The 14,347-nt window shown below is 35.8% G+C and overlaps 1 protein-coding gene across 1 annotated transcript in view; it reads right to left on the bottom strand.

Annotated features, from left to right (window-relative positions):
* The window catches only part of LOC131343011 (E3 ubiquitin-protein ligase rnf213-alpha-like), a 71,856-nt gene extending 59,181 nt beyond the window's left edge, over positions 1 to 12,675 (bottom strand). The window contains exons 1-13 of the mRNA XM_058374350.1: positions 12,538 to 12,675; positions 11,948 to 12,026; positions 11,796 to 11,862; positions 11,536 to 11,582; positions 11,359 to 11,437; positions 10,337 to 10,416; positions 7,513 to 7,537; positions 7,305 to 7,347; positions 5,337 to 5,468; positions 4,576 to 4,754; positions 2,542 to 2,795; positions 1,907 to 2,121; positions 711 to 866 (exon numbers count right to left, since the gene is read on the bottom strand). Coding sequence (XP_058230333.1) covers positions 711 to 866; positions 1,907 to 2,121; positions 2,542 to 2,795; positions 4,576 to 4,754; positions 5,337 to 5,468; positions 7,305 to 7,347; positions 7,513 to 7,537; positions 10,337 to 10,416; positions 11,359 to 11,437; positions 11,536 to 11,582; positions 11,796 to 11,862; positions 11,948 to 11,998 — 1,328 coding nt within the window. The 5' untranslated portion in view covers positions 11,999 to 12,026; positions 12,538 to 12,675. The remainder of the gene's footprint in view (positions 1 to 710; positions 867 to 1,906; positions 2,122 to 2,541; positions 2,796 to 4,575; positions 4,755 to 5,336; positions 5,469 to 7,304; positions 7,348 to 7,512; positions 7,538 to 10,336; positions 10,417 to 11,358; positions 11,438 to 11,535; positions 11,583 to 11,795; positions 11,863 to 11,947; positions 12,027 to 12,537) is intronic.
* Positions 12,676 to 14,347: the final 1,672 nt, after the last annotated feature.

Here is a 14,347-nt window from a genome sequence, read left to right as displayed (position 1 = left end):
TAATAATAATAATAATAATAAATCATTTTTATTTGTGATATAGCATTTGTGCTGTATCCTTATTCTTTTAATGCTGATAGATATATTCTTTAACTTGTTAATATTCTACAGTGTGTAGGCTGACACTTGCAGCAGAGGCCAGAAAAGTGTAGATAAAAAAAGTGTAGGTCTAAGCAGTTGTTTAGAAACAAGCTTGACCATTCAGAACTTGAGCTCATTATGAATTAATACAGTATGTACCTGGATTTCACCAGGTTAAACTGTCTTTCTATATTGTTCTCTTTATGTTTTTCCTGTGCCACATTCTGAGGTCATGTTCACAGCTCCATACACCTGCTGTACTGTTACCATGTACACTGCAGCTACACTGCTGCCCAGACTAAGCTTACATTTTTGATGCAAAGAATCAGGTTTTTGTGGATGTACTATTTAGTTGTCTTTTGTCATTTTAAGATGTGTATATATTTCCTTTTTTTCAGGTAAGTAACTTCTTTACTTGAACAAAGGAATGCCAAATTAGTTGTCTAACATGTCAAGCCCTGCCCTTAACCCTACCTGCAGAGGCGACATACTACAGCTGAATCTGAGATATGCTGTACTTCACTGTACTGTAAAACATATGTGACAAAATAAAATTAACTTAATACGTGAGGTGGCAACTCTAACTGTGTGTGTGTGTGTGTGTGTGTGATTGAAGTGAGTAGCTATACCCGCTTGATTTTTGAAGCCTGTCTTGCTGAATATCTGCTAAAAGCTGAACAGATTCTGGAGATATTGCATAAAACAGGGCCATAAACCAAACAGCTGCTTCTGGTGACTGCTTGCAGGCCTTGTTGAACATATAGCGCACAGCTTCAGACAATTTTCTGAGAAGGAAAGGAACATTATTTTAGTGGCATAATCACAAAATAGACAAAATTACAGATGACAGGTTCTACATATTCTTTCCACCAGACCTACTTACCTCTGATAATATAACTTGTCAAGTTATAGATCCTAATTATAGTGAGCTAATTTGAAGTAATAAGGAAACTTTAAGACTGAAACGAAGCCAAATTCAAAAAACTGAACTGCATGTCACTGGCACCAAGTGTACTTGGCCTATTCCATTCACTATTTCTTTAACAAAGAATTGAAAAATATTTGTGCGACAGCATAGTTAAATTCTGGATTGTGATTGGTCAAAATGTGTTGATTAATTCTCTATAACAGCAGCTCTCACAGCAGTGCAGCAACATGTTTTGAGCCTTGAAAAGCACTGATAAAGGACCCAATATCAGACATAACCTATATATATAACCTATATATACCTAGACATAACCTAGACATAACCGATATAAACTGATATTAGGGAATATCACCCCATGTGTTGATTGAATAAACATGATAATTTAAGGACTCCTGAGTGCTTTTGCTTTTTTGGTGTGTACCACTATTTTGTAGTTCAATTAAAACTATTCTTGAGTAGACAGTGAAGAATTATTTTATGTTAATGATCTTTTTCTACTTTTTCAGTATTATTATTCTTAGAGATATCATAAGATAAAAAAATAAACTTGTTTACAAAATCTAGCTTGACCTTTAGTAAGGGAGTAAGCTAGAGCACATGCAACAAAATGGCAAAGGATAGCTAATCTGTTTTTGTCTGCAAGATGAAGTAATTCTATTTTTATGAAAAAAATTAAAACTGAAAGTTGACAGAATATACTTAAGTGTTTCCATGACAAGAAGTCATGTACATAAAAATTATGATTTCTGACAAGAAAGATCTTTGAAGAGCAATACATTCTGATGAATACAGACAATCTTTGTATAAATTTTGTTAATAATCTCTAGAAACAGTTAAAAGGAAGGACAATGAAGATTTACTGCATTATCAGACTGAATGGAAAAGTCCTGAACTCACCCTCCCTCTGAGTCTTCCAGGTTTGTCAGACTGGCCTGCAGCTCACCGTGTTTTTCAATAATTTTAGAGAGCTTTTCAAGTGTAGCTCTTACAGAATATACTTCAAGAACCTCTGCAACAACTGCTGCAGCAAGAACATACTGAACTGGAGCAGTATCTTTTAACCCATTAACTGCAGACTTAAATGCTTCATCCACCTTTGACTTTATTTTGTCCTAAAAGATATTAACACATTAATTATGGAGTTGAATGTTAACAGTGTAGTGAACAGTGTTTCATGTTGAATACATTCAGATTCAGAATGAACAGGAAATAGTACAGTATTTTGTTTTACTAATAATAACTTACAAGATAAATTTAAGTCATAGACATTCTAGATAGATAGATAGATAGATAGATAGATAGATAGATAGATAGATAGATAGATAGATAGATAGATACTTTATTGATCCTGGAGGAAATTCAGGCATGCAGTAGCAACATAGAGTAAGGCAAGTTTATCACAGCACAGTACCTCCAACCCAAACTAATTCTGTTTTAATATACAGTTTATTGATTTGGCATAATGTTTCAGGAAAACATGTATTATGAATTAATATACTGATGTTACTGTAATTCTGTAGATTTCTACTTACCCATGATATTACCAATTTTACAGGCTCCAGTTCAGGGTTGAAAATACATCTAGTTTGTAGACACTGATATAAAAATTCAACTGTAGTGCGCATCTCTGTTAAATCTGTGCAATTTGTGCAATTCATCAACTGGGTTAATGTGGACTGAATGAATTCACTTCGTATTGTCGTAACCTCCACAGTTTTTCCCCACCATAGGGGTTTACTTAGCAAGGTTTCTGGTTGCATGCATACATCATCAAACTGGTGAAAGACTGAAAAATGAAAAGAAATGCAAAATATTGACATTTTTCACAAATAATAAAGCATACCTACACATATACCTACAGCATTTTGTTACTTCAAACCCAAAGATGTTTAACATAACATGTATCTTCAATAACAAGACTGGTTTCAGAAAGACTTTTGTAAATGAGGGGACACATAACTTGAATATTGTCTGGCTGAAATATGACAAAAGTAGCCTAATTTTTAGCTGGCAACCAAAAATCTCATTAAAACAATGCCACAGTGTATGTGTGCTATAATCAAAGCAAAAGGCAATCTAAGGAAATATTACAGCGTGTGATTTCTTTTTGGCCAGGTAGTTCATATGTAGTGAACTGTGGTGCTGTTCTGTGGGATTGTCCAGATTTACTAGACTTCATTCCTCACACATCAGTGAGTCTTGTCCATCCTTGGTAGGTTCTAACCACTGCATACCTGAACACCCCACAAGTCCTGCTGTCTTGCCCGGAAGAATTCTTCCTGCTTCCAACACATCAACTTTAATTCAATTCAGAATATGAATTTTTGAATCTATAAATTTATCCATAATGAGACAGCGGTCAGTGCATAAGAACAAGGTCAAGCTGCAGATATTGGAGACAACAAAGACCGGCATAGGGCCAACACATTTGAATGTCACTTAACAACCGTAGGATGACATCAAGTGACCTACAAAAAGAACAGCCAACGGCGGCAGGGGTGAACAGCACAGCGAGGACGATTCAAAATGGGCTCCTAGAGTCAGGGCTGAATGCAAAGCTAGAAAGCAAGCCCTTCATCACTGAGAAGCAAAGAAGAGCCAGGCTGAGCTTTTCAAAAGATTACAAGGACTGGACTGTAGAAGACTGGAGTAAGGTCATCTTCTCTGATGAGTCCAGTTTTCAGCTTTGCCCAACACCTGGTCATCTAATGGAGTCTCGCTCCCATTGTGAAATTTGTTGGAGGCTCAATGATTATCTGGGGATGCTTCAGCAAGGCTGGAATTGGGCACATTCATGTTTGTGGAGAACACATAAATCAGTCAATCTCGCTTCCTTCCGCTCTGACAGTGTTCACAAACTCTGAGGATTTGGGGACAATGCTTCATGCCACACAGCCCAGTCAATCAAGGTGTGGACGGAGAACCACCACATCAGGACTCTGTCATGACCAGCCCAATTTCCAAACCTGAACCCCACTGAAAATCTCTGGAATGTGATCAAGAGGAACATGGACGGTCACAAGCCATCAAACTAAGCTGAGCTGCTTGAATTGAATTATTTGAGATCTAAAAACACTGAATCTTTTTTGCTATTTTGTTTGACCAATGCTCTAAAGGACAGTATGTTTATTCGGAATTTGGGAAAAAAGTTGTCAGTAGTCTATGTAAATCTGTTAATTTTACTCAAACACACACCTATAAATAGTAAAACCAGGGAAACTAATCATTTTGCAGTGGATTCCTAATTCTTCCCAGAGCTGAATATACATGTATATACTTATAAATTCTGTTTCTGATTGGGCTTAATGGTAGTTTTAATACTATTATTTTCTAATAATTTTGTACTGGTCTACAAGCATCAGTATATGGAAAGTCCTATTTTCTATGATGATGTTTGATGACAAAGATATTTTACATGTGTGCAATCTCAGATTTATTCCACTGGGACAGAAAATGGTCAGCAAAGGTGAATCAGGTAAATTATTCTGTGTAATGGATATTTTATGAAATGATTTTGACTCATTTTAGTGATATAACATGCAGTAGTTAGTCAACAGTAGTCTTACCTTTATCCTTCTCAGTGATGTCTCTGAACAATTTCCTGTACTTGTACTTCTGATTTTCATATTCAAGGGTTTCAAATTTGTCGTTTTTATCAGTAAGACAATATATGTAACCAATATATTGGGCATGTATCTTGTCAAGAAAAAGGACACGTTTGAACATCCTGCCAGTTCCATCAGTTCTGGAGAAACACAAACATTACATGCACCATTATACAAATGCTGAATTCTGAGGTTTTAATTGGGTTGACTATGATAGCTTGTGGCATGGAATTTCCTATACCTTAAGAACAAACTTAGAGCTGAGTTGAGGTAAACACATTTAATCACTAAACAGAAAGTTGAGCACAAAAGCCTCTGAGCAATTCTGACCTTCATCATGCTGTTCTTCAAGTTAGGAGCAGTGGTAAATAAAGCCACAATATCCAATAACCACATTATGCCATGAAGGAATTTATGTTTTGGTTGTTAATACACTTAAACGCTATGGAATGTCATTTGAGGCTGATATTAAGTACATAAATACTGCAGTCTAAGTTTTTGATTGGTTTTATTTGATTTATTATTGGGTCTGACTGGAAAGCAGGTTTGCCTAGTATAAACTGTACAATATTTAATCTATTTTTTCTGCAGCTTCATACTGCAGCTACTTTTTGTTTACTTAAACTAACTGAAAAAGTACTTTAAGGAAAGTGAGTGAAATACCACAATATATGAGTGTATGTTGTTTCTTTTATGGTTTAAAATGTAACTTATGAACTTACCTTATTGGATTCATCTCAATTTTAATTCCATCTGAGAAGATAAGATGCATCTTATCATGTGGATTACCAACTCCCTGCTGAAGAGCAGCATAGAATTTCACACAAATTTCTTCATTGTTACACCCAGTCCCACTGTGAAATAAAGAAGTGAAGTGTTATGACTACAGAAGGATAGCTACCCCAACATGTGTGGGTCTTATGTATGGAATAATTACTTGCAGAAACTGTACTGGGTGAGGCATAGATAGATGGATGGATGGATGGATGGATGGATGGATGGATGGATGGATGGATAGATAGATAGATAGATGGATAGATAGATAGATAGATAGATAGATAGATAGATAGATAGATAGATAGATAGATAGATAGATAGATAGATAGATAGATAGATAGATAGTTGATAGATAGATAGTTGTGCCTGAGGCTCTGTGTGAAATCACTCGAATTTATTGGCTCGGGTAGGTCATGTGACAAAACAGAGCACACTAGAAGCATGCTCCAGCTTCTACTTGTCTGAAGGAAGAGTGAGTGGATGCTAGCGATGCAGCATCTTATTCCCTTGTCAGGGAACTGGGTTGCATACGTAACCTGGTGCAGTTCCCTTTCAAGGGAACTTGACGCTGCATAATGCATAATGATTGACACCATGGGAACACCAATACCAAAGCCTCCACATGCCAGGAGATGTATGTCCCGGAGGTCGTGAAAGAGCACAAACAAGCCAGGAGATGAGTATCATTAGCCCTGTAAGACCCAGGGCACATGAGTGTGGTCCAGGTCCAGGTTATAGAACCTGACAAAGGTGTGCGGAGAGGACCAACCTGCCGCAACACAAACATCCTGGGGGGGGGGACGTCCCTAGCCAGAGTACTGGACAAGGCGATACAATGGAGCGAGCCGTAATCCCTAGAGGTGAAGCCACACAGCACACCTCATAAGCCAAGGAGGCAGTTACCACTATCGAGCACAAGGTGCTGCTTGAAGGTTGCTTTTGTTGTGGCTGCCAAAGCAGATGAAAAGGGAGAGGACTTATGCCTTGCTCTCGAGCAATAGGTCCCAAGAACCCAAACTGGGAACAGCAGGTGCAGTTTCTCCTGCTCCACCAACTCATGGGGTGAAGGGCAGAAGGCCTGCAGAAAGATTGTATGACCAGCTTATAGTAGAGCCATTTCCAGGGTGAGAAACTCCTCAGAGGCTGACTCCATTGGCTCAAAGGGGGCTTGGAGAAGCCCTTCTAGGATCACTGAGAGGTCCCAGGAGGGGAGAGCGGTCTACAGTAAAGCCTCAGCTGCCTGGCACCACGCAGGAGGTGAGAGACCAGAGAACAGGCACGTGACTCACAGCAATGGCTGCCATGTTTACCTCAATGTAGACGGTGATAAGCCCTCAAAGAGGTGTGTATGCAGAAACTCTAGCACTGTACTAACAGTGTCTCCACAACCTCGGTTGGGTAAACAGCGTCTAGGAGCTAGTCCCCCTCAGGAGCCAGACCAGATGTTCTAAATCTTAGGGCAGGGGTGGAGAATCACCCATGCACCTGAGAGAGGAGGCTCCTCTTTTGATGGGAATCTCCAAAGGAGCAACATTCACAAGGGAAAAGAGAATGCTACAGGGCACAGGCACTTCTGCCCAGCCAAAAATTGCCGTATGCATACCACCAGCTAAGGGTGGAAATGCAATTCCCCAGGCCTCAGCAGAAGTCTAATTAATCAAAGTTTCTGATTAATTTTCACTTAATTTTTAGATGTTATAATTTCACATTGAGGGTTGATAAAGTTATAACATTTAAATTTTATCTTGGTTTCACATTATTTCATATCACAAAATCCTGCCATATTATCAGGCGTGTGTAGACTTCCATTGTACGCATCATGATTTTCGTATCATGAATTGATTTTTATTTACAATGTAAGGCATTGTTCTAAAAATAAAATATGAATAATTTAAGCATAAAATCATTCTTACCTTTCATCTCGATAATGTAGCCTGTATTTCTCACAGTCTGACCCTAAAGAAACAATATTCAAGTATATAAGCCTGTTCTAACAGAGTAAGGAAACATGATAATCTGTCTATAAAAAACTGTTTCTTTACTTTTATACAATACCATTTATATATCTAAAGAATACACACTCTGATTTCACTGACAGTATAAAAATAACAGTTCACAAACCTTTATCTTGTGGAACAGACAAATCCTAGAAAAAAATTCCAAGTGAGAAATGAAGCAGAAACCTGTAGTCAACACTGTGGAATTATAGGTAACACTTTAAAAAAATTAGCTTTAGAATAATACAGTGAGCTCTTCATATGATAATTACGTACACAGAGACAGAAGTAGGTCTGTACTATATGATGATTTTATAGTTTAAAATCAAAGTTTTTATAATTTAGTCATAAAAAAAATTAGAAAAAAAATAAATGGATGTTCTACTAGATTATTCTAGATGACAGAAAAATTATTTACTGAATATTCATGTATAATAATAATGAAAAAAAGTATTAAAATGATGTGTCCATGCCTGATGTTCTCATCCTCCACAACACTTTTTGAGGACTGTTTAAACACACATACAGAATGGAAATAAAGGTTGATTATGAGTGATGGAGCACATGGGACAGTTACTTCAAGATGGTGACCAGGGAAGATCATCTCTTTATATCTCTCCAGTTAAATGTTAAATATTCTATTGTCAGAATGTTAACACCACTTTTTGATCATCATTACCCAAACAGGAAGTTGTCTACATTTTTTTTTGTGAAAATTGAGGTCTAATTATATGCATTGAGAAAAAATGAGTAAAGCCATCATGGCTTCTCTATTGTTAGCAAAACATCCTGAGGCACCTCCTCCTCCGCAACACCATTCTCATACACCGCAACCATTTAAGGCCAGTTGTGGTAAAGAGAACTTTAAATATCTCTTATGAATTTAATATTAATTTCAAATTTCCTAAATGTTGATATTTTGCTTTATGATTGGTTTCATTGTAGACAATCAGCAAGCGAGAAAAAAAGCTTTAGCAAAAGGCCAGGGTGACAAAGTTCAGGGAAAAGTTCTACAGAAACCCAGAACTGCTGGAGGAGTACAGAAGGAGAAAGACAGAGGTTAGGTTTGGAGATGGTACAGCAGGGGTAATTAGCAATAAACAGTGTTAGGAAATGTACATGAGAGTATACACACACACACACACACACACACCCCTTCAGCCACTACTATAACAGGACTTTGGTGCTGGACTGAGTGTACTGGTCATACTGGGGGAAATTCCCGCCACACTAAGGCATGTAGGTCGTGTGATTCTTAAAGTGACAGCAGCCTAATGAATCTGCTGCACTCTGTCATTAATTTTAATTACAAACAATTTTAGTTATTATTAATTATATAATAACTAGTTAATAATTAGTTAGTTATAATTAGTTATTAATTAATAACTAATTTAGTTATTATAATAATTAAATTTTAATTATTGTTATAATTTAGTAATTTAATTAGATAATAAATAAACAGTTATTTGTTCTTCTGTTAGTAATTTGTTTTTTTTTGTTTTTATTTTCTTGTTTACTTTACTTTTCAATTCATTTCAAAGACTAAAAATAAGCTCTACCCCACCCCACAACTTCAGGCCCAGTATAGAACACACACACACACACACACACACACACACAGAGTAAGCATCAAGTCTATTCTATATGATGATGTATACATAAAATTTTTCCCCCATGTTATGAGACTAATTTAATGTAATGCTTTCTTTCCGCTTCCAGGAATCAAAAACAAACAACTGGTAAAATAAAGAAAACTGAAGAGCTGACTAAGAAGCAACAGGAAAAGAAAAAAAGACAGTGGTCAGTTATTCTTTAGAGCCATGGTAAAATGGTTCATGTTTTTTAGGCACATGTTGAAATGTTGTCCTGTTTATTCCTGTTTTAATGTTTTTCTTCATTATTTTTGGCTTTTGTATTTTTCAAGCACTACACAATAAAACTGTTTTGAACTTAAATGCATGATATTATCTGTTTTTCTCTGCATTATCTCAGATTAGTATAATAATTAATAATAATTAACCTAATTACCGAAACCTTTAATCATTATCGCAACAGATGTTCATCAGATGTTAATTTAATTATTAGAAATATAGTACTTTGATTTTAAATGCATGTGCAGAATCAACAAATGATGTTCTTTCAGGTTTGTCACGTCATTTTGAAAAATTCTCAGGTTATATCGAAATATTTTTTAGAAAATGGTTGTAAATTGTGGACGGTGGACGAAATCAATAAAAAAAAAAACTGTTAAATTAAAAATAAATATTATTTCAGAACTTGAAGTAACTGTGCATGACTATTAATAATCCATTTTTAAAACTGTGAAAATGTACTTGCTTGGTAATGAGATTTCTTAGGACTTATTTTGGAAATTATGTTCAAAAAGGTGTTCAATGGTAAGTAAACGTTTCTTAAATTAATGTTCACAAATACTCCAGACTTTGTTCTTAGTGTCTGATAAAAAAGTTAATTTGTTTGAAATGTTTGAAATTTTTAAAACCAAGATTTCATGAGAATCACCCATCTAGTGACCTTTACATTAATGATCATGTACTACCCAGACGATTACATCACAACCATGACACATTTGTGTACGAGTGTAATAATTTAACATTGTAGTACACTGCATTGGAGTATAAAATAGATAAAAGTATAACTTTTCTTTAATAAAACTGAATATGAGCTAATTAACAAGTGCAGGTCATTTCAGCGCTCTAATATTAACTGCCATTGCCTGTAAGACAATACTGCAAGTTACACAGAAGCTTTGGTTATAAAAAGAAGTACTGATTTATACACATACTGTATATATATAAGAAACTGAAAGTGGTCCAAAAGCATGTTAGCAATTTTAACATTTCTTTACTTCCTTACACACAACAATTCTTTCATATCCCATTAATATAAAATATAAATTGCAAACATGAATGTAGAGAATTGCTCCTTACCTCAAATCCCTCCTCAGTTTGAAGATTCTGGGGGAGCCCCAGTGGAACGTCCTGCTCAGGTGGACCGTCTTTTAATTCGCCTAAATATGACCAGAAAGTGCTTTCATAAATTATAGTAATAGTAGGATAGTAATCAGGTTGGTGTGTTACAGTACTGAGTAGAAATGGTGGTGTTTTCTGTGTTTATATAAATCTTTAGGATTTAAAGAATCCCACCTATACTCTGTGAGAGATTAGTATATTTATACAGGAAGCATCTAGATGATGTCCTTGCAAACAAAGGCTTCAACCAAGGATTAAATAAATTTAATTTTTCAGGTTTAATACATTTTTTCCTGTCATTCCACTTTATTGCACATAAAGATACCTAATGAACTTTGTGGCCACACCTAAGGTGTCATCTTAGCTAGCTAGTGCCAAAGTTAGCACTCTATTAGGGATCAGTGAGTGCTGAAATGCTGTATAAATACAGAGAGAAACTATTTTGAAAATGCAGGCACCTTTCCAAGGTAGTGTTAGTGCTGCATGCTCACCTGTTCAGTAGAACCTGTGAAAATGTACTTCAGGTCAAATGTCTTACAGATTAACCGCACAGTGCTTTGGGACATTCTACCACATCTTTTCAATTCCCCTACCTTTTTATTTTCTTTAATTTTTTAATATTTATTTTTTTCAGACTGCATCCAAATGTAGCTGAACTGGAATAGAGATGTCCCCTGACCCATTATAAATAAATTTAATAGCTGAAAGATTTCTCAGTTCAGGAGCACATTTATAAATGTAGGGGACAATAAACCTCAAAGTCTTGCACTTACATATAGTCATTCATGCAAAATCAGAAAGAATACTATGTGGAATAGGCTCAGAGATGAAATGCTGAAAAATTACATTTTAAACCTAATAAGATTGGATAAAATTCAATTCAATTCTCTTTTTTCTACTATCCCACTAATATTGTTCTAAGACTGTATTTCACAGGTCATTCAGAGTCAGAACATGAACACCAGAGGCAGTCAGGGTACCGGTCAGTGTTGTGTGTTTCTGTCCATCATGTGGAGTTTCTCCTGTTCTCTCTGAAGTAGCCTCAGCTGTCACCTGGATCTTCAAGTTAGAATGATGAAATGTAAGTGTCCAGAAGGATGTGTACATTAGATATTCTAAGTGAAATGATCTAATTTGACTTTCTCAGCTCCTCTCACCTCTGTTCCTATGTCCGGTGTGTCTGGTTGCAGCTGTCCTGCTGTTTCTAATGAAGATGTTTGAAAAGATTATAATAATGACTCTGCAGTCCTGCCTTAAGGGCACCCTGCACAAGTACTTTACTAAACTGTACTATACTATGTGCACAGAAACACTTCATTATTTCTCGGTCTGCTAATGATTAGAGCACACATTAGTTCATCACTATGAAAGTGTTGAGTTGCAAATGATTATTTATGGAGCTTCTTGGACTTCTTACCGTGAGAAATGTTCTGAGGAAGCGTGTCAGCATTCTCCACAGGATCTGTTCTCTCTTCAGCAGGATTCTGACAGAAAAGTAATTGAAAGGACTAAATAACAGTTTTATACTCCTTCTAAACAGAAGAAAATGCAGTATAAAATATTCATTACATTTTGAGCAGCCAGTCCATCTGAAGGGTCTGAAGGGTCTGAAGAATCCATTTCAACTCGGCATCAGCTACAGGTTTACCTGTAAAGTGCATTATTATTATTATTATTATTATTATTATTATTATTATTATTATATTTAGATTTTCTATTATGATCTACATATATCTAATATGATCTCCTGGTTGGGATGATGGTTCCTATCTTGCTGAAACTCAGTTTGGACTTAAACAGCCACTAGAGGGCGACGTGAGTCTGGATAAGAGGTGAGGTTAAAGTCCTCTGTAATCTGAGATTAAACAGACTGCAGGTTCCGGGTTCGAGTCTGTGCTCCTAAACTCATAAACATCTTTGGGATTTGGGGGAAAGTCAGCCAGTGCGAATTGTTGTGGATAAAACTGCATTTCATAACGTGGAACCATATAATAACATACCAATGAATATCAATGTATTTTAGGAACATATTTTAAACTATAATTTTTACAAAACTTAATTGGGGGGGGGGGGGCAAATAAACTGCAAATAAAGCCTTTTTTTCCCACATGCAGTGCACTTTCTGTTCAATAATTCATTATTTAATCAAAATGTCTTACCTAATCATGTTGAATTCTGGATGGAGTAAGTGTGCAGACTCAGTAGACTTGTGTATTTATAACGAACACACCCTTTTAAAGGAGGTGCTGTAGGAAAATTATGACCCCGGAGATTTCAACACCTTTGCATTCACTGGCATGTTACTGTAAAAAAAAAAAAATACTTCAGTAAAGTCTAGGGGGCAGACTTTATGCAAAATGTACATGTGGCTTTAAAGAATTTAAGCTTTAAATTAGTTTTAAATTTAAAACAACTGTTTTAAAAATTATATTTTACACACAAAAGAAATGCATATACAAAGAATAAGTCCTAATTAATCAATAAAATCCTTACCAGGTAATACTATGGAGCAAAATGCTATCTCGTAAGAAATAGTTTATTTTATACTAATAGAAAATATTCTATTTTAAAGCCTAATAAACTAAAGGAGTGATAATGATCTGCAAATGAGCTGAAACTAAATGTCTTACTGCATGTAAATAGCTGCTTAAACAGTTCATTTACTGATTATAAATACACAGACATTTAAATCAGTCAGAAAAGTCACATGCTTTCTGAGAAAACATATAATGTACAAATAAATCACATGGTTTCAGAGAAACACAGGCCTGCATGTGCATCTATACAGTTTCAGTATAGGTTAGAAAAGTCACATGGTTTCTGAGAACTCTTATCAGGCTCCACGCTGATTCCCTTTCCAGTCTGATGTCTTAGGGATGAAAGAGAAATATGCAGCAGAAGTGAACGAGGAGAACAGCTACAGAAATCTTTATGAACACTTTCTGAAATCAGCTGAGTGTGATCTGATCTGTCATTAGACTTTATCATTAAATCAGATTTATAATTTAGCGTCAGGATTATTGTAAGATTATTTATACAAATAAACCACTCCTGGTCACTTATCATCCACTGGTAACATTTAAGTTTTGGAAATAAAATGAATTCACCAGACATCCTCAACACATGTACATCTAATTCAGAGTGTTTTATAGCTTGGTTATAGAATGAAAACCTGAAGCTCCTTTCTCCATTTCACCTCAAAATAAGTCACTTCCAGTGAGCTCAAGTCTTCATGAACTGTAACACCATCTAGTTATCACTCACCGCTTTAGGTGTTTTAATCCACACAGAGAGATACCTTTACTGTTTCTGTCTAATCCTGGATTTAATGTAAGGTTGGTCTTATAAACACGTCACTGTGGTGCTGTGAATCATCAGTAACACCAGGACAGGAACAACATCACCATGTGGTGAATTTAGGGCCCTAAGAAACTCCACTATAATGTAGAGAGACCACACCCGGCTCTCGGGGACTCATGGCAGTCACAGACGTATCTCCCTTCCATCTAGTGTAGAGGAACAAGCTAAATAATAAAGGAGCCCTAAATAACAACATACTGACAGACCTGCCCTTCACCAATCACATTACACTATACCCTGTGTAAAGATTAACTCTTCATTTAAGAGGCTATTGTTGGGATAGAGATCAGGTTAGCATGTTAGCTAAAAGAATCTTATTCTACACACTAGTTAGTTACACATTTCAATTATTTGACACCAGAATGCAGTCCAACTGAATCCAGTTCATTAGCATTCACTTCATACCAGTGTTTTTTCCCCATATAAACAGATTTCACTACACGTCATACTGTGATAATGTTGTACATAACAAATAAAACTTGAATTTGAGATATGAACGCTTCAGGATTCTGTGATCTTTTGACATTTGTCATGATCTTTCCCTAATTTATGAATATAAATAACTGTTTTATTTATTTTATTGAGACAGTCTGATACGTTTCAGTAAAT

The sequence above is a fragment of the Hemibagrus wyckioides genome, linkage group LG22 (assembly GCF_019097595.1).
Source record: "Hemibagrus wyckioides isolate EC202008001 linkage group LG22, SWU_Hwy_1.0, whole genome shotgun sequence".
Lineage (NCBI taxonomy): Eukaryota > Metazoa > Chordata > Actinopteri > Siluriformes > Bagridae > Hemibagrus > Hemibagrus wyckioides.
This window is presented reverse-complemented; position numbering and strand designations above follow the sequence as displayed.